The sequence below is a fragment of the Aquarana catesbeiana genome, linkage group LG13 (assembly GCF_042186555.1).
Source record: "Aquarana catesbeiana isolate 2022-GZ linkage group LG13, ASM4218655v1, whole genome shotgun sequence".
NCBI classification, from domain to species: domain Eukaryota; kingdom Metazoa; phylum Chordata; class Amphibia; order Anura; family Ranidae; genus Aquarana; species Aquarana catesbeiana.
Genome location: NC_133336.1, coordinates 11867724 through 11889821, shown reverse-complemented (window position 1 = coordinate 11889821; position 22098 = coordinate 11867724). Strand labels below are relative to the sequence as shown.

At 44.7% G+C, this 22098-nt stretch overlaps 1 protein-coding gene across 2 annotated transcripts in view; it reads left to right on the top strand.

Annotated features, from left to right (window-relative positions):
- Positions 1 to 22098, top strand: part of LOC141117070 (serine protease inhibitor A6-like) — a 58941-nt gene that overhangs the window by 5052 nt on the left and 31791 nt on the right. For both annotated transcript variants that reach the window (XM_073609672.1, XM_073609671.1), the window contains exons 2-3: positions 1260 to 1530; positions 13491 to 13638. In XM_073609672.1, the coding sequence (XP_073465773.1) occupies positions 1260 to 1530; positions 13491 to 13638 (419 nt within the window). The remainder of the gene's footprint in view (positions 1 to 1259; positions 1531 to 13490; positions 13639 to 22098) is intronic.

The window sequence follows — 22098 nt, the reverse complement described above, 5'->3', positions numbered from 1 at the left end:
GCACTGCTGAAAAATGTGTTCGTTTTCACTTTCATTTAATTCGTTTTTTTTTTTTGTTTTGTTTTTCATTCGTTATGATCGCAATTCGTAAATTCGTAAATTTGAAAATTCGTAAATTCGAAAATAAGAAGGAAAATCCGAAAATTCTAAAGAATAACTAACTAACTAACTAACTAATAATAACTAACTATTAAGTTATGGATATTGGAGCTTCCTTTCAAATTTGGCTGTTAGTGAACATAACAAATTTATCTGAAGTTACAAATTATCCGAAATAACGAATGCCACATATAAACGAATGGAACAGAACAAATTAATAATTAGTGATAATAGTAATAATAATAATAAAACGTTTTTTATTATTATTATTAATTAGTTACGTTCCATTCGTTTAGATTCGGCATTCGTTATTTCGGATAATTTGTAACTTTGATTAAATTCGTATTCGTTACGTTCACTAACAGCCTAATTTGAAAGGAAATTCCAATACCTATAATTTAATAGTTAGTAATAGTTAAGTTATTATTAGTTAGTTATTATTTCAGATTTTCTCATTTTCGGGTTTTTGGATTTTCGCATTTCTGAATTTTCAAATTTACAAATTTATGAATTTTCAAATTTTCGGAAAAATTTGTTAAATGGGTTTTCGATAATTCGGATATTTCCAAATTAACTAATTTTTTTGAAATTCGTTAAAAAAATGAATTCGGAATGAAACTAATTGCACATGTCTAATGTCATGACATTGCTTCCAGGTTATTAGATCCTAGACCCAATCAAAGCCAATTCCGGCTTCATTCGGGTCTTCGGCCAGCCAGCGGACGTATCCGGTGGGATGGAAGAGCTTGGGAGAGCCATGGAAGACGGCGGGAGGAGGGGGGAGGTCCCCTCCCACTCCTTGGGATAAGAGCCAAACAGCTTTTTAGCCGCATCGGTTGTTTTTCCAAGAAAGCCATCCGCCGGCTCTAAAAAACGATACCGGGGTCATGCATGCAACTGCAGGCATCACCCCAGTACAAACCCTTCAAGCTGAGGCCGCATATTTGTATCGGCGTGAAGGGCTTAAAGAGACAAAACATGGGAAATGTACCGGTATTGTTGAGATGTATTGAATATGCTTTTTTTTCCAGACGTTCACTTTAATGCCACGAGCATGTTTTATTTGGGGCGTCAAATCTAATAATTTCATTTTTTTTTTATTTATCCATTCACCAGAGATTTTATCGGATTTAAAACACATGCATGTTTTATGTTATTAGGAGAATGGCAGGACCCTTTTAATGCAGCATTTACAAGTACCCAGAAGTTCAAGGTTGATAAGAACACAACTGTGGATGTTCCAATGATGCGGCGAACGGGTCAGTACAACATTTACCGTGACACAAAGCTTCCTTGTACAGTGGTGGAGCTTCCATACAAGGATAACGCATCCATGATCATCGCCATGGCTGACCCGGGCAAGATCCATGAGGTAGAGCAAGGATTGTCTGCTGAGACCATACAACGATGGAGGACATCATGGAGCAAAACGTAAGAGGAGAACACTGCAGGCCAATGTACAAAAAAAAACGAAACTTTTTTTACATGTTTATTCGAACTTAAAAACCATTCTCATATAATTGCATAACACGTATCTATATTCTGACATGCCATATGCCAGCTGAAAGTTACAAATGAACTACAGGAGAAAGACAGCCCAAGACAGACATCAGCAGTGCTGTGATGTTGACTAGTATTCTAAAGGGTAGGAGGGAGGCAGAACAAGAACAGGAAGGAGGTGGGAGAAGGGCAAACAGAAGGAAAGACAAAGGGAAGCAGAAGGTAGAATTAGGGCAGGCAGGTCAAAGTCAGGCAGGATGTGGTAAAAGGGCTTGCAGGAGGCAGGACAAAGACAATTAGAAGGTTTGACAAGGACAGACCAGAGGCAAAACAAAAGCAAGCAGAAGGTGTAACAAGGGCAGGCAGGAGGCAGGTCCAATGTAGGCAGAAGGCTGGAAAAGGCCAGGCAAGAAGCAGGACAAGAGCAAGGAGGATAAGGGAAAAGAGCTAGCAGAAGGAAGGACAAAGGTAGGCAGAAGGTTGAACAAAGGCAGGCAGGAGCCAGGACAAAGACTGACAGAAGGCTAAACAAGGGTAGGCAGGAGTCATGGCAAAGGCATTCAGATAGTGGGATAAGAACAAACAGGAGGAAGGACAAAGGTAGGCAGTTTGTTGAACAAGGGAAGGCAGGAGGCAGGACAAAGGCTTTCAGATGGTGGGACAAGGGCAGGTGGGAAGAAGGACAAAGGCATTCAGATGGTGGAGCAAGGGCAGGCAGGAGGAAGGACAAAAGCAGGCAGAAGGCTGAACATGGGTAGGCAGGTTGATGGACAAAGGCATTCAGATGGTGGGACAAGGGCAGGCAGGAAGAAGGACAAAGACATTCAGATGGTGAGACAAGGGCAGGATGGAGGCATGACAAAGGCATGTAGAAAGTGGGACAAGGGCAGGCAGGAGGAAAGACATGGACATGGACAGGCAAAAGGTTGAAAAAGGACAGGCAGGAGGAAGGACAAAGGCATTCAGATGGTGGGGCAAGGGCAGGCAGGAGGCATGACAAAGGCAGGCAGAAGGTGAGACAAAGGCAGGGAGGGGGCAGGGCTAAGGCTGGCAGTAGGCTGAACAAGGACATGCAGGAGGCATGACAAAGGCAGGCAGAAGGTGAGAAAAAGGCAGACAGAAAGCATGACAAAGGCTTTCAGATAGTGGGACAAGTGCAGGCAGGAGGGATGATAAAGGCATGCAGAGGGTGTGACAAGGGCAAGCAGGAGGCAAAATAAAGGCAGGCCATTGCAACGGGCAAGGACAGGGCCCACAGGCATGATGTGAAGCTTTGATGCCAGAGAGGTCGGGGATTACAGCCTCTGTGTTTTTTTTCTTGACAGGTTCATTTTTTAAAACTGGCCGTGAACATTAAATTCTAATTATACAATCTTATTTAGATCTACCAAAAATTTTGCGGGGAAAGTTATAACTTAGGGATGGGCTGTCTGTTTGTGTCGAACATGAGTTAGACTCGAACATTGGCTGTTCGCCCGTTCGCCATACAGCGAACAATTTGGAGTGTTTGCGGCAAATTCGAAAGCCGCGGAACACCCTTTAAAAGTCTATGGGAGAAATCAAAAGTGCTAATTTTAAAGGTTAATATGCAAACTATTGTCATAAAAAGTGTTTGGGGACCCGGGTCCTGCCCCAGGGGTATCAATGCAAAAAAAGTTTTAAAAACGGACGTTTTTTCTTGGAGCAGTGATTTTAAAAATGCTTAAAGTGAAACAATAAAAGTGAAATATTCCTTTAAATTTCGTACCTGGGGAGTGTCTATAGTATGCCTGTAAAGTGGCGCATGTTTTCCCGTGTTTACAACAGTCCAAGAGCAAAATTACATTTCTAAAGGGAAAAAAAGTCATTTAAAAATACTAGGGGTAGCACCGGCTGCTACAACCCCTGGCAAAAATTATGGAATCACCAGTCCCTGAGGATGTTCCTTCAGTTGTTTATTGTTGTAGAAAAAAAGCAGATCACGGACATGGCCAAAAACTAAAGGCATTTCAAATGGCAACTTTCTGGCTTTAAGAAACACTAAAAGAAATCAAGAAAAATAACTGTGGTGCCCAGTAACAGTTAGATTTATAGAGCAAGCACAGGGAATAAATTATGGAATCACTCAATTCTGAGGAAAAAATTATGCAATCACCCTGTAAATTTTCATTACAAACACTAACACCTGCATCAGATTAAATCTGCTTGTTAGTATGTAGGTAAAGGAGTGATCACACCTTGGAGAGCTGCTGCAACAAGTGGACTGACATGAAGCATGGCTCCAACACCAGAGATGTCAATTGAAAAAAAGGAGAGGATTATCAAACTCCTTAAAGAGGGTAAATCATCACGCAGTGTTGCACAAGATGTTGGTTGTTCACAGTTGGCTGTGTCTAAAACATGGACCAAATACAAACAACATGGGAAGGTGGTTAACGGCAAGCATACTGGTAGACCAAGGAAGACATCAAAGCGTCAAGACAGAAAACTTAAAGCAATATGCCTTGAAAACAGAAAATGTACAATAAAACAAATGAGGAACAAATGGGAGGAAACTGGAGTCAACATCTGTGACCGAACTGTAAGAAACCGCCGAAAGGAAATGGGATTTACATACAGAAAAGATAAAAGAAAGCCATCTCTAACACCTAAACACAAAAAAACAAGGTTCCAATGGGCTAAGGAAAGGCAATCGTGGTCTGTGGATGATTGGATGAAAGTCATATTCAGTGATGAATCTCCAATCTGCATTGGGCAAGGTGATGATGCTGGAACTTTTGTTTGGTGCCGTTGCAATGAGATTTATGCAGACGACTGTCTGAAGAAAACATGCAAATTTCCACAGTCAATTATGATATGGGGCTGCATGTCAGGTAAAGGCACTGGGGAGATGGCTGTCATTAAATCTTCAATAAATGCACAGGTTTACATTGAAATTTTGGACACTTTTCTTATCCCATCTATTGAAAGGATGTTTGGGGATGATGAAATCATTTATCAAGATGATAATGCATCTTGCCATAGAGCAAAAACTGTGAAAAAATTCCTTGAAGAAAGACACATAAGGTCAATGTCATGGCCTGGAAACAGTCCGGATCTCAATCCAATTGAAAATCTGTGGTAGAATTTAAAGAAAATGGTCCATGACAAGGCTCCAACCTGCAAAGATGATTTGGCAACAGCAATCAGAGAAGGCTGGAGCCAGATTGATGAAGAGTTCTGTTTATCACTCATGAAGTCAAAGCCTCAGAGACTGCAAGCAGTCAGAAAAGCCAGAGGTGGTGCAACAAAGTACTAGTGATGTGTTGGAGTGTTATTTTGTTTGTTTGTTTTTGATGATTCCATAATTTTTTCCTCAGAGTTGAGTGATTCCATAATTTATTCCCTGTGCTTATTCTATAAATCTAACTGTTACTGGCCACCACAATTATTTTTCTTGATTTCTTTTAGCGTTTCTTAAAGACAGAAAGTTGCCATTTGAAATGCCTTTAGTTTTTGGCCATGTCTGTGATCTGCTTTTTTTTCTACAACAATAAACAACTGAAGGAACATCCTCAGGGACTGGTGATTCCATAATTTTTGCCAGGGGTTGTATAATGAATTGTCGGGTCTCTGCAATACTTATAAAAGTCATTGAAAAAAATGGCCTGGGATTCCCCCACAGTGCATTACCAGGCCGTTTGGGTATGGTATGAATATTAAGGGGAACCCCGAACCAAAATTTAAAAGAAAAATACATGGGGGTTCCCCCAAATTCCATACCAGGCCCTTCAGGTCTGATGTGGATTTAAAGGGGTCCCCCTAAAAATCCACACCTGACCCTTATCCGAGCACGCAACCTGGCAGGCCGCAGGAAAAGAGGGGGGGACATCTCTGGTCTTTTTGAACATTTTTGACACTTTTTTTGTGAAATGGTAGGGGTACCCCATTACCATTTCACACGGGGGGCCAGGATCTTGGGGTCCCCTTGTTAAAGGGGGCTTCCAGATTCTGATAAGCCCACCGCCCACATACCCCCACAACCACCAGGCAAGGGTTGTTGGGATGAGGCCCTGTTGAAGGCATGTGGCCTTGTATGGTTCAGGAGGGGGGGCGCTCTCTCATCCCCCCTCTTTTCCTGTGGCCTGCCAGGTTGCGTGCTTGGATAAGGGTCTGGTGTGGATTTTTAGGGGGACCCCCACTTAATTTTTGTTAATTTTGGCATGGGGTTCCCCTTAAAATCCATACCAGACCTGAAGGGCCTGGTATGGAATTTGGGGGGCCCCCATGCATTTTTTTTTAAATTTTGTTTCGGGGTTCCCCTTAATATTCATACCAGACCCAAAGGGCCTGGTAATGCACTGTGGGGGAACCCCAGGCCGTTTTTATCAAATACTTTTATGAGTATTTGATAAGAGACCCGACAATTCATTATAGCTGCCGGCGCTAGCACTTTTAAATGACTTTTTTTTCTTTAGAAATGTCATTTTGCTCTCGGACTGTTCTAAACACGGGAAACATGCACCACTTTACAGGCATACTATACACACCCCCCAGGTAGAGATTTAAAGGAATATTTCACTTTTATTGTTTCACTTTAAGCATTATTAAAATCACTGCTCCCAAAAAAAACGGATGTTTTTAAAACTTTTTTTTGCATTGAAACATGTCCCCAGGGGCAGGACCCGGGTCCCCAAACACTTTTTATGACAATAACTTGTATATTAACTAGGGATGAGCCGAACACCCCCCGGTTTGGTTCGCACCAGAACCTGCGAACGGACCGAAAATTTGCACGAACGTTAGAACCCCATTGACGTCTATGGGACTCGAACGTTCGAAATCAAAAGTGCTCATTTTAAAGGCTAATTTGCATGGTATTGTCCTAAAAAGGATTTGGGGACCCGGGTCCTGCCCCAGGGGACATGTATCAATGCAAAAAAAACTTTTAAAAACGTCTGTTTTTTCGGGAGCAGTGATTTTAATGATGGTTAAAGTAAAAAAAAAAGTGAAATATTCCTTTAAATATCGTACCTGGGGGGTGTCTATAGTATGCCTGTAAAGTGGCGTGTGTTTCCCGTGTTTAGAACAGTCCCTGCACCAAATGTCATTTTTAAAGGAAAAAATCTCATTTAAAACTGCTTGCGGGTTTAATGTAATGTCGGGTCCTGGCAATATGGATGAAAATCAGTGAGACAAACGGCATGGGTACCCCCCAGTCCATTACCAGGCCCTTTGGGTCTTGTATGGATATTAAGGGGAACCAAATTAAAATAAGGAAAGGTGTGGGGCCACAAGGCTCTATATACTCTGAACAGCAGTATACAGGCGGTGCAAACAAGACAGGGACTGTAGGTTTTTTGTTAAGTCTGTTTGTCATTTTGAAAGGGTACATTTTTAACGTGTTTAGCTCCAGCCAAAAAATCTTTTTTAAGCTTTTTGGAAAACATAGGGAAGGGTTATCACCCCTGTGACATTTGTTTTGCTGTCTTTCCTCCTCTTTAGAAGATTTCACCTCACTTTTTGTCCCAATGACAAATGTTTTTTGAAAATTTGGGTTTTTTTGTGGAACAAGGATTGGAAAGCATCAGTGGAAAGGAGAAATGTTTTTCCCATATTATTCCCATATGACTGCTTACAGGAGAGAATTTCCCTTCCTAGGGGTAGATTTCATCTCACTTCCTGTTGTCTCCTTCCGTTTGCAAGTAGGAGTCGTTTGTAAGTTGGATGTTTGAAAGTAGGGGCCTGCCCTATATACTCAGCAGAAATTTGGGCCTAGGTGTTGTTGTGGCCACAACAACGTAAGCCCTCACAGGGCCCTGCTGTGAAATATTAGATCAAGAATTGTAATTACATGCCCCTGTTGAACAGGGGCAGAAAAATTGGGCCTTTGGTGGTGGTGGTGGTGGTGGTGCTGGTGCCACAACACTGCAACCCCTCACAGACACTCTAGTTGGAACGCAGGAACGAGCCCTGCTGCAAAGTATTGCATCAAAAATTGTAATCACACACCCCTGTTAAACAGGGGCTGAAAAATTGTGCCTTAGGCATTGGTGGTGGCGCCCAGAACCAAAAATGTTCTTTCAAGCTATCAGCGTGATGATTGAGGAGGAAGAGGATAATTACTCAGGGATAGTCACTCAGCATCAGCATAGGCAGTCTTTGAAGGGATCTGAGATTTTAAAAAAAATTATTCAGTTACATCAGCATCAGGTGCTTGGTAGCTGGTGGTGATCCAAGACTGATTCATTTTTATGAAGGTCAGTCGATCGACCGAGTCGGTGGACAGACGCATCCTGTGATCGGTTACAAAGCCTCCAGCAGCACTGAATGTGCATTCCGAAAGAACGCTGGATGCAGGACAGGCCAGTAGCTCAATTGCATACTGTGCAAGCTCTGGCCAGTGATCCATCCTCAGGACCCAGTAACCCAGAGGATTTTCGGTGGGAAAGGTGTCCAAGTCTGATCTTGCCCCTAGGTATTCCTGCACCATGTAAAACAGACGCTGGCAATGGTTGCTGGAACCGATCATACCTTGGGGCTGCGGACCAAAAAATTGTCTGAACGCATCGGTCAGACGGCCACCTTCTCCACCGCTCCTTCTTTGACTGACCGAAGCCTCAGCAACACGTTGTCCAGAAACAGGAGTTTGTAACCTCCCAGTCTCTGGGAACGCGTTGCACAGACCTTTCTGCAAGGCCTCCCGAAGATGTTTCATCCTCTGCTCCCTCTGCGATGGCAAGATAAGGTCCGCAACCTTACCCTTGTAACGTGGATCAAGGAGGGTTGCCAGCCAGTATTGGTCCTTCTCCTTGATACCACGAATACGAGGATCCTTACGCAGGCTTTGCAGGATCAGGGAGGCCATGCAGCGTAGGTTTGCTGAGGCATTCGGTCCGGAGTCCTCTGGGTCACTAAGGATGACATGGTCCGCAGCCACCTCCTCCCAGCCACGTACAAGTCCATGTATTTCTTGGGACTGATCCCTTAAAGACTGCTGCTGATGCTGAGTGCCGGGCTCCACCTCTATACTGACACAATCTTCCTCCTCCTCCTCCTCCTCCTCTTCCTGTGTGATCGGCGGGCATGCAGAAACACTGTCTGGATAAAGGGGGCCTTGAGAGCTAAGGAAGTCCTCCTCTTCCTGCCTCTGTTCTGCCTCAAGTGCCCTGTCCATTATTCCACGCAGCGTGTGCTCCAACAGGTGGACAAGGGGGACAGTGTCACTGATGCATGCACTGTCACTGCTCACCATCCTCATGGCCTCCTCAAATGGTGACAGGACAGTGCATGCATCCCTGATCATGGCCCACTGGCGTGGGGAAAAAAAAACAAGCTCCCCTGACCCTGTCCTGGTGCCATAGTCACACAAGTACTCATTGATGGCCCTCTGCTGCGTGTGCAGCCACTGCAGCATGGCCAACGTTGAGTTCCACCTGGTGGGCATGTCACAGATTAGGCGGTTCTTGGGCAGGTTAAACTCCTTTTGCAGGTCCGTCAGCCGAGCACTGGCATTATATGACCGGCGGAAATGCACACAGACTTTCCTGGCCTGCCTCAGGACATCCTGTAAGCCTGGGTACCTGCCCAAGAACCGCTGCACCACCAAGTTAAGGACGTGAGCCAAACAGGGCACATGGGTCATTTGTCCCTGTCGGAGGGCAGAGAGGAGGTTGGTGCCATTGTCGCAAACCACCATTCCTGCCTTAAGTTGGCGTGGCGTCAACCACCTCTGAACCTGCCCCTGCAGAGCTGACAGAACCTCTGCCCCAGTGTGGCTCCTGTCCCCCAAGCACACCAGCTCAAGCACCGCATGGCATCTTTTGGCCTGCGTACTTGCGTAGCCCCTTGAATGGCTACGGAGCACTGCTGTTTCTGAGGACAAAGCACAGGAAGAGGCCATGGAGGAAGAAGAAGAGGAGGGGGTGGAGGAGAGAGGTGTGTCACAATCATTAGCATTTTGGAGGCGTGGTGGCGGAACAACCTCCAACACTACTGCACCTTGTCCTGCATCCTTCCCAGCTGCCAGCAGAGTCACCCAATGCGCCGTGAAACTTAAGTAACGTCCCTGTCCATGCCTGCTGGACCATGAGTCAACGGTAATATGCACCTTGCCGCTGACCGCCCTGTCCAGCGAGGCATGGACATTGCCTTCCACATGCCGGTAGAGAGCCGGAATCGCCTTCCGTGAGAAAAAATGGCGTTTAGGTACCTGCCACTGAGGGACCGCACATTCCACAAACTCACGGAAGGGGGCAGAGTCTACCAACTGAAAAGGCAGCAGTTGAAGTGCTAGCAATTTTGCCAAGCTAGCATTCAACCACTGCGCATGTGGATGGCTGGGAGCAAACTTCTTTCGGCGGTGCAGCAGCTGGGGCAGGGAAATTTGCCTGGTACAATCTGACATCGGTGTACCAAAAGCAGATTGCCCACAAGTACATGGCTGTGACACACCTAATTCTACACCTTCATTCCTCTCAGTGCAGGTCTCAGAGAGGACTGAAGGTATAGTGGGGTTGGAGATCTCAGCTGATGAGGAGCACGGAGAGGTCCTCTTTGTTCTTTGGTGTGGGTCTTTTAGATACGCTTGTCAACGAACTGCATGGCAGGTCAACATATGTCTGGTCAAGCATGTGGTACCCAAGCGGGAGATGTTTTGGCCACGCGAGATACTCTTGAGACATATGTTGCAAATAGCAGCGGTGCGATCTGATGCACTCGTCTCAAAAAAGCCCACACCAAAGAACTTTTTGAATAACGCGCAGAGACTGCAGCGCCCTGCACATGTGGAGCTTTGGGGTGTGATGCAGTCAATGTGCTGCCCTTAGGCTGGCCCCTGGAGGGCATCCTGCCTCGGTGATGTGCCGCCTCCTCCTCCTCCTCCTCCTCTCTCCTATCAGGCACCCACGTTGAGTCAGTGACCTCATCATCCCCTCCCTCCTCATCACTGGAGCAAACCTGGCAGTATGCTGCAGCAGGGGGAGCATGACTGCCAGATTGCTGTCCTTCTTGGGAACCCCCTCTGTCTGCGCTCATGTTACTGCCTTCATCGAGCTCAGTATCATCATCAGAGCCTTCCAAACGCTGGGCATTCTCCTGGAGCATGTGCCCAACACTGTGGTCAAACAGTTCGAGGGACTCCTCAGGAGGACATGGTGGGGCTAGGGAAGGAGTCACTGATGACATTGAGCCGAGGGAAGAGGCCGCTGCTTTGCCAGACAAAGTACCCTGGGCATGGGTGAGAGAGGATGAGGAGGATGAGGACGGCTTGGTCATCCACTTGACCAAGTCTTCCGCATGTTGTGGCTCAACACGGCCAGCTGCCGAAAAAAAGCCCAAGCGTGTCCCACGGCCACATGCTGATGAGGATGCACCGTCTCCATGACCAGCACTAGACACAGAGCCTGCTTGCCCTCTCTTATTGGCTTGTGACTGTCTGCCTCTCCTTCTTGGCCTTCCAGACATACTAATGGCCTGTAGCTGCACTAAGCTGGGATATGTATATATATATATATATATATATATATGTACTGATACTGCAGCTAGCAAAATCAACTGCCTGCCTGTAGTATGAGAACACCACCAACCTTCTACAGGTAGCTTTAGCTGAACACTGTGAGGTGGATGCACCCCACTAACTTGTAGGTTTAGCTGAACACTGTGAGCAGGACGCACCCCACTAACTTGTAGGTTTAGCTGAACACTGTGAGGTGGACGCACCACACTAACTTGTAGGTTTAGCTGAACACTGTGAGCAGGACGCACCCCACTAACTTGTAGGTTTAGCTGAACACTGTGAGCAGGACGCACTGCACTAACTGTAAATAGTCTAGCTGCCTGACTGTGGTACTAATAGGATCAAAAGAACACCAGTAATTTTCTTCAGGTAGCTGTATATACTGTAACAAGACAAGCCTGCCTGTCAGTAAGAAGATAACAGGAACGGATCTAGCTGAACACTGTGAGGTGGATGCACCACACTAACTTGTAGGTTTAGCTGAACACTGTGAGCAGGACGCACTGCACTAACTGTAAATAGTCTAGCTGCCTGACTGTGGTACTAATAGGATCAAAAGAACACCAGTAATTTTCTTCAGGTAGCTGTATATACTGTAACAAGACAAGCCTGCCTGTCAGTAAGAAGATAAGAGGAACGGATCTAGCTGAACACTGTGAGCAGGACGCACTGCACTAACTTGTAGGTTTAGCTGAACACTGTGAGGTGGACGCACCACACTAACTTGTAGGTTTAGCTGAACACTGTGAGCAGGACGCACCCCACTAACTTTTGTAGGTTTAGCTGAACACTGTGAGCAGGACGCACTGCACTAACTGTAAATACTCTAGCTGCCTGACTGTGGTACTAATAGGATCAAAGGAACACCAGTAATTTTCTTCAGGTAGCTGTAAATACTGTAACAAGACAAGCCTGCCTGTCAGTAGGAAGATAACAGGAACGGATCTAGCTAAACTGAATACAGTGTATATATATATATATATATATATGCAACACCTGGGATGCATATATATACACAATACACTGTAAGTGCAGCTAAACTGACTGACTGTTCTGCCTAATCTATCTAACTCAAATCAAATGTCACTGTCTGTCTCTCTCTCTCTCTCTCTCAATGAACGCCGGAACACACACTACACAGGGCCGCCGTGCAGGCGGCCTTATATAGTGTGGGGCGTGTACTAAATCCCCTGAGCCATAATTGGCCAAAGCCTCCTTGGCTTTGGCCAATTACGTCTCTCTGTTCAGGCGGCGCTGTGATTGGCCAAGCATGCGGGTCATAGTGCATGCTTGGCCAATCATCAGCCAGCAATGCACTGCGATGCCGCAGTGAATTATGGGCCGTGACGCGCCACACGAATTTGGCGCGAACGGCCCATATCGTTCGCAATTCGACGAACGATCGAACAGCCGATGTTCGAGTCGAACATGGGTTCGACTCGAACACGAAGCTCATCCCTAATATTAACCCTTAAAATTAGCACTTTTGATTTTTCACATTCATGTCCCATAGACTTTAATGGTGTTCGAACAAATTTTTTGCCTGTTCTCATGTTCTGCTGCGAACCGAACTGGGGGGGTGGGGGGGGGTGGGGGTGGGTGTTCGGCTCATCCCTATTATAACTTGGTTATAGATTGAATGGCTTGTTTAGGTAAGCCTCCGCACTACATAGTTGTATTTAATGCTTAATTCCAGTACTGCAGGGCCTGGCAGTGTAAAAATGAAACATTAAATTGGACATTAAATCTGGAGAAGATTGTGCAGAGGTTGTACAATCCGATTCTAATGCATGTGACTTCCCATAGATGTATCAGCAACAATTCTAGGGTGAGGATCTACCTAAATAATCCATTCAGTTTATATCCCTCTCACTGCAAGTTTAACCACTTCAGCTTCGAAAGGTTTTACCCCCTTCATGACCATTTTTTGCTATTCGGCACTGTGCTACTTTAACTGGTAATTGCGCGGTCATGCAATGATGTACTCAAACAAAATTTATAGCATTTTCTCCCTACAAATAGAGATTTATTTTAGGCCGTCCTGTCAGCAGGGAAGAGAGAAAACTGAGGGGATTTTTTTAAACAGCACATATTGCGAAATGTTCATAAACCGCGTTACTCGCAATCCGAGGTTGCACTGTACATGATTCTGCACAGCCGGCCCGCACTGTAGCAGTAAAACTACAGTGTGCGGTCAGCAGGTAGTTAATGATAAATTGTTGTGTTGTCTTTCTAATGCTGGGTCATGTATGGCCCTACAATTGTTTTGGTGGATCAGCAGCTCTATGGGGGTCTCAGCTGCAGTGGGGTGGATAGAAAAGGTGGTTGAAGTTTTTTATCCCAATGATTGTTGCAGCTATTACTATTTTCCAGTTCTCATAAGCTTCATTGTTTGTTTTGTTTGTTTACTTCACAGGACCATTGAACTTTCTGTACCCAAATTTATTATTACTTCCAAAATAAACCTGGTGGATGAGTTACCTAAAGTTGGCATCAGAACCCCTTTCACCGATGAGGCAAACTTCTCCGGAATCACTCCTGATATCAGGCCTAAAGTGGGATCGGTACGAGTCCATTCTATCCTCTAGACATGTGCAAATCATTTCCTTTCTGAATTCCTTTTTTTTTTTTTTTCAATTCTTTATTTATATTTTCAAAATACAAAAATCCATATATTGACATACATATAGATAAAATCCATCTTTAATGACCCCCAACTTAGGAAAAAAAAAAAAAAAAAATAAAACAAAATACACACCCCCCCTTCCCAATCCTACAAAAATCCATATATTGACATACATATAGATACAATCCATCTTTAATGACCCCCAACTTAGGAAAAAAAAAAAACAAAATAAAACAAAATACCCACCCCCCCTTCCCAATCCTGCTGAGTTACAATAATGTAATTCAATAACCTAATTCCCTCACCTAGTTCCCTTGTTTTATACACGTTTAACCTTTAGCCAGTAATCTCCTCCACATAGCTCCAGGTATTCTTATACCTTCGCCACCCTGCCCATTTATCTTTTGGTTCAGTCCCCTCCTCAAACTCTGCTTCGGCACCCTCCTCACTCCCCATTATATAAATTTCATTAACATAGAGCAACCATTCACGAATTTTAGGGCTCTCAGGCTCCATCCATTTTTTAGGAATCTGACTCTTGGCAGTATCCAACAAAATGGGAACTATTGATGTTTGATATTGCTTGATTGCCTCCTCAGTCCCATGGAATAAACAGATCCATGGGTCTTCCTGGATCGTCTTATTAGTAATTTCCTTTATTAGGTGTATAATTTTCTTCCGATACACTTTGATGATGGGACACTCCCACCATATATGGGCCATTGTGCCAATATTTTTACACCCTCTCCAACATTCCCCCGATTTCTCCGGTTGGAATTTGCTAAGTTTGTCTGGGGTCGCATACCACCCTGCCAAGCAGTTGAAATTTGTTTCCGTTATCCTCGTACTCACTGAGGAGGTATGCAGCATTTTCAGGATTTTCCCTATCACGTGGTCATTACTTTGTGTCCCCAATTCCCTTTCCCATTTCCTGATGTAGGGAGGTACATCCAGCTCCTCACTCATCATTAAAATTTTATACAGCCGAGAAATGATATTTCTGGATTCCTTTCTCAAACAAAGCTGCTCAAGCGGCCTATAATCTTCTTCGCCTCTGATTGGTTTCTGAAGTTTCTTTACAATATGTGTCAGCTGGATGTACCGCCACTCATCAATCTCCATTAAATCTGTCTCAGTTTTCAAATCGTGAAATGTGCGAATTTTCCCTTCTTTAATTACGTCTTTTAATTGTGTTTTAACGTTCTTAATCCAATTCCCCCCCACCTCCCTCATCCCGGGTTCAAAGAATTTATTATCCCTCAAATAAATCAAAGGAGAATTATAACTCCATTTATTTTGAGTGTGAATCTGATCCCATAATTTTAGTGTTTGTCTATGTTAATATTTAAGATTTCAGACTTGCTGAGATTTACCTTAAAATTTGATATGTCACCGTATCTTTATAAAATCTGCAGCAAGTTTGGAATCGATATCCGGGGATTCATAATATAGAAAAGGACATCATCGGCATACGCCGCTAGTTTATGTTCCTCGGTTCCTATCCTTATCCCACTACAGTCTGGGTTTTTTCGGATAGTCGCCAGCAGGGGTTCCAAGGTCAAGATGAATAATAGGGGAGACAATGGACACCCTTGTCTAGTTCCATTCTCCATCTTAAATGGCCTTGAGAGGGCCCCGTTAACCTTAACGGATGTTGGCGGGTGATTATACAACATTCTGACCCATGCAATAAATCTTGGGCCAGCTCCCAGATATTCCAAGGTTTTAATCATGAGTCCCCAGTCTACCCTGCCAAACGCTTTTTTGGCATCCATTGACAGGAATAGAGCTGGGGACCCACCAGACTTGGTAGACTCGAGGAGGAGGAGCGAGCGAACTCCATTGTCCCTCCCCTCTCTACCCGGGACAAACCCCACTTGGTCTGGGTGTACCAGAGTCGTCATTTTGTCCTTCAGCCTGCCCGCCAAGACCTTAGCGTATAATTTGGTATCCGCGTTTAGGAGGGCAATAGGCCTATAGCTGGAGCACAACATATTATTTTTTCCTTCTTTTAGTATCAGGGTAATAGTTGCGGACAAGGAATCCTCCCCATCACACTTTTGGTACCAAGGTCATTCCAGAAATGGCAGAGCTTTGGCACCAAGGTTTCTTTATATTTATTTAAAAAAAAGGTAGTGAACCCATCTGGGCCTGGGCTCTTTCCTGCTGGAGAAGCCTTTAATGTGGAGTAAATTTCTGCTTCAGTTATGGGTCTATCCATGTCTGTCCTGTCTCCTTCCGCCAGCCTTGTCAGCTCTGCTTCGCTCAGGAATTCCTCGACCCTCCTACCCTTTGTCTCCTCTAGGTGTCCCTTTTGACCTACTGTATAGAGTGCCTCATAATATTTCCTGAACTCTTCTGCTATACCTTTAGTTGTAAATACTGTCTCACCCTTTTTATTTTGGATTCTATCGATGAAGTTTGGGTCTCTCTTACTTTTTAATAACCTAGCAAGGTGCTTACTTGACTTGTTTCCCCAAAAATACCTGTCTCTTGTTATTTTCTCTTCTTCATTTTCTTCTCCGGCCCGCTCCGCAATCCATGCTGGCATGGAGGGAGGCTCCCGCTGTGTGACGGCGCTCCTCGTCTGACAGTTCTTAAATAACGGGGGGGCCACCCGGTGACCCCGCCCCACTCTGACGCACGGTGACTTGATGGGACTTCCCTCTGACGTCACGGGGAATGCCACAGGGAAGTCCCGTCATGTCCCGTGCATCAGAGGGGGGCGGGGTCACCGAGTGGCCCCGCCCCCCGTTATTTAAGAACTGTCAGACGAGGAGCGCCGTCACACAGCGGGAGCCTCCCTCCATGCCAGCATGGATTGTGGAGCGGCCCGGAGAAGAAAATGAAGAAGAGAAGAAGAGAAGAAAAGAAGAAGAGAAGAAAAGAAGAAGAGAAGAGCGGGAGCCTCCCCCCCATGCCATGGGTGCGGAGCGGCCCGAGGAGAAGAAGATAGAAGACGCCGCGGAGGAGATGCTGGATGAGAACGCCGGAGGAAGAACCAGAAGAGCCAGAAGAACCAGAAGAACCAGAAGATGAAGGAAGATAGAAGAAAGAAGAAGCATTTAAATAAAGGAATTGTCAAAAACTGTCTCTTGTCATTTTTAACATTTTTGACACTTTTTTCGTGAAATGGTAGGGGTACATAAGTACCCCCTTACCATTTCACACAGGGGGGGGCCGGGATCTGGGGGTCACCTTGTTAAAGGGGGCTTCCAGATTCCGATAAGCCCCCCGCCCGCAGACCCCCACAACCACCGGCCAGGGTTGTGGGGATGAGGCCCTTGTCCTCATCAACATGGGGACAAGGTGTTTTGGGGGGCTACCCCAAAGCACCCTCCCAATGTTGAGGGCATGTGGCCTGGTATGGTTCAGGAGGGAGGGGGGGCCCGCACTCTCATCCCCCCCTCTTTTCCTGCGGCCTGCCAGGTTGCGTGCTCGGATAAGGGTCTGGTATGGATTTTTGGGGGGACCCCAGGCCGTTTTTTTTTTGGCGCGGGGTTCCCCTTAAAATCCATACCAGACCTGAAGGGTCTGGTATGGAATTTAGGGGGAACCCCACGTCATTTTTTTTTTTTAATTTTGGCCGGGGTTCCCCTTAATATCCATACCAGACCTGAAGGGCCTGGTATGGAATTTAGGGGGACTCCCACATCATTTTTTTTTTTAATTTTGGTTCGGGGTTCCCCTTTGGGGAATTCCCATGCCGTTTTTATCAATGAACTTCTATGTGTATTGTCGGCAATGCAATAGCCGCGGGTAGTTTTAAATGAGTTTTTTCCTTCAAAATGTCATTTTGCTGTCAGACTGTTCTAAACACAGGAAACATGCGCCCCTTTACAGGCATACTATAGACACCCCCCAGGTATGAAATTTAAAGGGATATTACACTTTTATTGATTGACTTTAAGCATTATTAAAATCACTGCTCCTGAAAAAACGGCCGTTTTTAAAACTTTTTTTTGCATTGATCCATGTCCCCTGGGGCAGGACCCAGGTCCCCAAACACTTTTTATGACAATAACTTGCATATTAGCCTTTAAAATTAGCACTTTTGATTTCTCCAATAGACTTTTAAAGGGTGTTCCGCGGCATTCGAATTTGCAGCGAACACCCCAAATTGTTCGCTGTTCGGCGAACTTACGAACAGCCAATGTTCGAGTCGAACATGAGTTTGACTCGAACTCGAAGCTCATCCCTATTAATAACTTTCAAAAGCATTATACTGCAGTTCTTTGAGGTAAGAGAGGGTTAATTTTCATACCTTGAGAGGAGTCATTATCTTATCTCCATACCTTCCATGCTGTTCTAGGAAACAAACTTGTTATCTGCAGGCTGCTGTGCTTAGCTGATAATTGCTTGGTGTCAGGGTGTCCAAGTTGCCTAAGGCATAGGCTGTTCACCCCCTCTTCCTCTGTTCCTCTTATCTTTACTTGTCTTTGCTCAGGCTGATATCCGCTCCAGATGGCTTATGGATGGCTTATGGGGAGTGAGAAGGGCTGCAGGGGGACGGATCTCACAAGGGGAGAGACGTTTTCCCAGCTACACAGGGACAAGCTTCCCACATGGAGGGAACGTTAGCCTCCAGCTTCTCCCAGCGGCTGCAGTAGCTTGAAGTGAGGCAGAGTGAGGTGGTCTGTCCCAGGGCTTCCTCTGTCAAACCCTCTGCAGGCTCTCACCCTGCACTACGTCCTCACCGACTATCTCTCCTCAACTCCCACACACCAGCCCCGTCGGCAGGCCCCTCCCCACGCTCTGATGTGTCACGTCAGCATCCTCCCCTACTACTGTCTTCTTTAGAGCGATTTTATCTTGCTTACTGTCACAGAGACAACTCCTGAATTCCTTTTTTAATGCATTTCGTCAAATTCTTTCATTTGGAAATATCCGAATGAACAAAATACACGTTTAACAAATTTTTCCGAATATTTGTAAATTCAAAAACCCAAAAATTCAAAAATCTGAAATAATAGCTAACTAATAATAACTTAACTATTAAATTATAGGTATTGGAATTTCCTTTCAAGTTTGGCTGTTAGTGAACATAACGAAAGCGAATTTATTCAAAGTTATGAATTATCCGAAATAACGAATGCCGCATCTAAACGAATGGAATGTAACAAATCAATGAAAATAAATAACAATAATAATAAAAACGTTTTATTATTATTATTTATTACTAATTTGTTCCGTTCTATTTGTTTGAATGCGGCATTCGTTATTTCAGATAATTCGTAACTTCGGATAAATTCGTATTCGTTACGTTCACTAACAGCCAAACTTGAAAGGAAATTACAATACCTATAATTTAATAGTTAGTAATAGTTAAGTTATTATTAGTTAGTTATTCTTTCACATTTTTGGATTTTATTTCTTTATTTTGGATTTTTGAATTTATGAATTTACGAATTGAGATCATAACGAATGACCCGAAAAATGAAAAAAAAAAAAAACACGAATGAGACGAAAATGAACACATTTTTCGGCAGTGCATATGTCTATCCTCTAATAAGACAATGTTAGTTCTCTCATAGAATGGAACTTAATGAATCAAAGAAAATAAATAACAATAATAATACAAACTTTTTATTATTATTAATTTGTTCCGTTCCATTTGTTTGGATGCAGCATTAGTTATTTTGGATAATTCGTAACTTTGGATAAATTGGTATTCGTTACGTTCACTAACAGCCAAACTTGAAAGGAAATTTCAATACCTTATCAGAAACCATGAGCCAGACCGAGACAGAAGTACAGTAAAATCACACTTGTTTATTAATAAAAATTAAAAAGGTAAATAGAGTAAGCGTAGTCAAAGCATAGCCAGAGTCCAGTAACCAGATCGGGTAATCAGCCAGGCCCCAAGTCAGGGATCCAAGTAGAGGAACAGCAAGCAGGATAAGGATCCAGAAGGGATGTCAGCAAAGCCAGTCTTTAACCACTTGCCGACCGGGCCATAGTCGAAAGACGGCTGCAGCGCGGTCGGCTAGTTCTGGGTGGACGTCCGTGGGACGTCCTCCCAGAATACTGCTCTTGCGCACCCCCTGGGGCGCGCACCCGAGAACTTCTGTGACCGCCGGGTCCAGAGGACCCGGCGCATCACGGTAAACGGCCGCTGATCGCGGCCGTTTACCATGTGATCGCTCCGTCAAATGACGGAGCGATCACATGTCAACAGACCGGCGTCATGTCATGACGCCGGTTCCTCCCTCCCCTCTCTGTACCGATCGGTACAGTGCGAGGGGAGAGGGGGAGGGATCGGATGGCAGCACCGCTGTGGGCTGCATGTGTAGTGCCCACAGCGGTGCTCAGTGACAATTGCAGTCACATCCATCCATCCCTCCATGCTCAGCCATCCCTGCAATACTCTGCATAATACCCCGCAATACTCTGCGTAATACCCCGCAATACTCTGCATAATACCCCACAATACTCTGCATAAATACCCCGCAATACTCTGCACAATACCCCGCAATACTCTGCACAATACCCCGCAATACTCTGCATTATACCCCGCAATACTCTGCATTATACCCCACAATACTCTGCATAAATACCCCGCAATACTCTGCATAAATACCCCACAATACTCAGCATAAATACCCCGCAATACTCTGCATAAATACCCCGCAATACTCTGCATAAATACCCCGCAATACTCTGCACAATACCCCGCAATACACTGCATAATACCCCGCAATACTCTGCATTATACCCCGCAATACTCTGCATTATACCCCACAATACTCTGCATAAATACCCCGCAATACTCTGCATAATACCCCGCAATACTCTGCATTATACCCCGCAATACTCTGCATTATACCCCGCAATACTCTGCATTATACCCCGCAATACTCTGCATTATACCCCACAATACTCTGCATAAATACCCCGCAATACTCTGCATAATACCCCGCAATACTCTGCATTATACCCCACAATACTCTGCATTATACCCCACAATACTCTGCATAAATACCCCGCAATACTCTGCATAATACCCCGCAATACTCTGCATTATACCCCACAATACTCTGCATAATACCCCGCAATACTCTGCATTATACCCCACAATACTCTGCATAAATACCCCGCAATACTCTGCATAATACCCCGCAATACTCTGCATTATACCCCACAATACTCTGCATAATACCCCGCAATACTCTGCATTATACCCCGCAATACTCTGCATTATACCCCGCAATACTCTGCATAATACCCCGCAATACTCTGCATTATACCCCGCAATACTCTGCATTATACCCCGCAATACTCTGCATAATACCCCGCAATACTCTGCATAATACCCCGCAATACTCTGCATAATACCCTGCAATACTCTGCATTATACCCCGCAATACTCTGCAATATACCCCACAATACTCTGCAATATGCCCAGCAATACTCTACAATATGCCCAGCAATACTCTGCAATATACCCAGCAATATATCCGGGCACTACTCCGCAATACTCTGCAATACCCCGCAATTTTTAACCAGTTCCCGCCCACAGTCATATGACGTCCTTGACTTTGAGCGGGGATATCTGAATGATGGGTGCAGCTACAGGCATCATTCAGATATCAGCTTTTTCAGCCGGCGATTCCCTACACCATAAGAATGATCATAGCGGCTGTTCCACTGCTTGATCGTTCTTACGGGAGGCGAGAGGGGATGCCCCCCCCTTCCCGCCACCCTCCGGTGCTTCTACTGACTCACCGCTACGATCGAAGCCAAGATCGTTTTTTTTTTTTTTTCAGGCTTCCCAGCCTAGAGGTGAGATATGTCACTGTAAAGAGGACCTGTCATGCCATATTCCTATTACAAGGATGTTTACATTCCTTGTAATAGAAATAAAAGTGATCAAAAATTTTTTTGGGGGGGAAAAAGTGTCAAACTAAAATAAATAAAGTAAAATAAACAATAAAAAAAAAAAAAAAATGTTTAAAGCGCCCACATTCGTGTGCTCGCATGCAGAAGCGAACACATACGTAAGTCCCGCCCACATATGAAAACGGTGTTCAAACCACACATGTGAGGTATCACTGCGAACGTTAGAGCGAGAGCAATAATTTTGGCCCTAGACCTCCTCTGTAACTCAAAACATGTAACCAGTAAAAAATTTTAAAGCGTCACCTATGGAGATTTTTAAGTAGCGACGTTTGGCACCATTCCACAAGAGTGTGCAATTTTGAAGGGTGACATGTTAGGTATCTATTTACTCGGCGTAACTTCATATTTCACATTATGCAAAAACATTGGGCTAACTTTACTGTTTTATTTTTTTTAAAGCCCAAAAAAAAAGCGTTCGAAAAATTGCTGCGCAAATACCGTGCGAGATAAAAAGTTGCAACAACCGCAATTGTATTCTCTAGGGTCTTTGCTAAAAAAA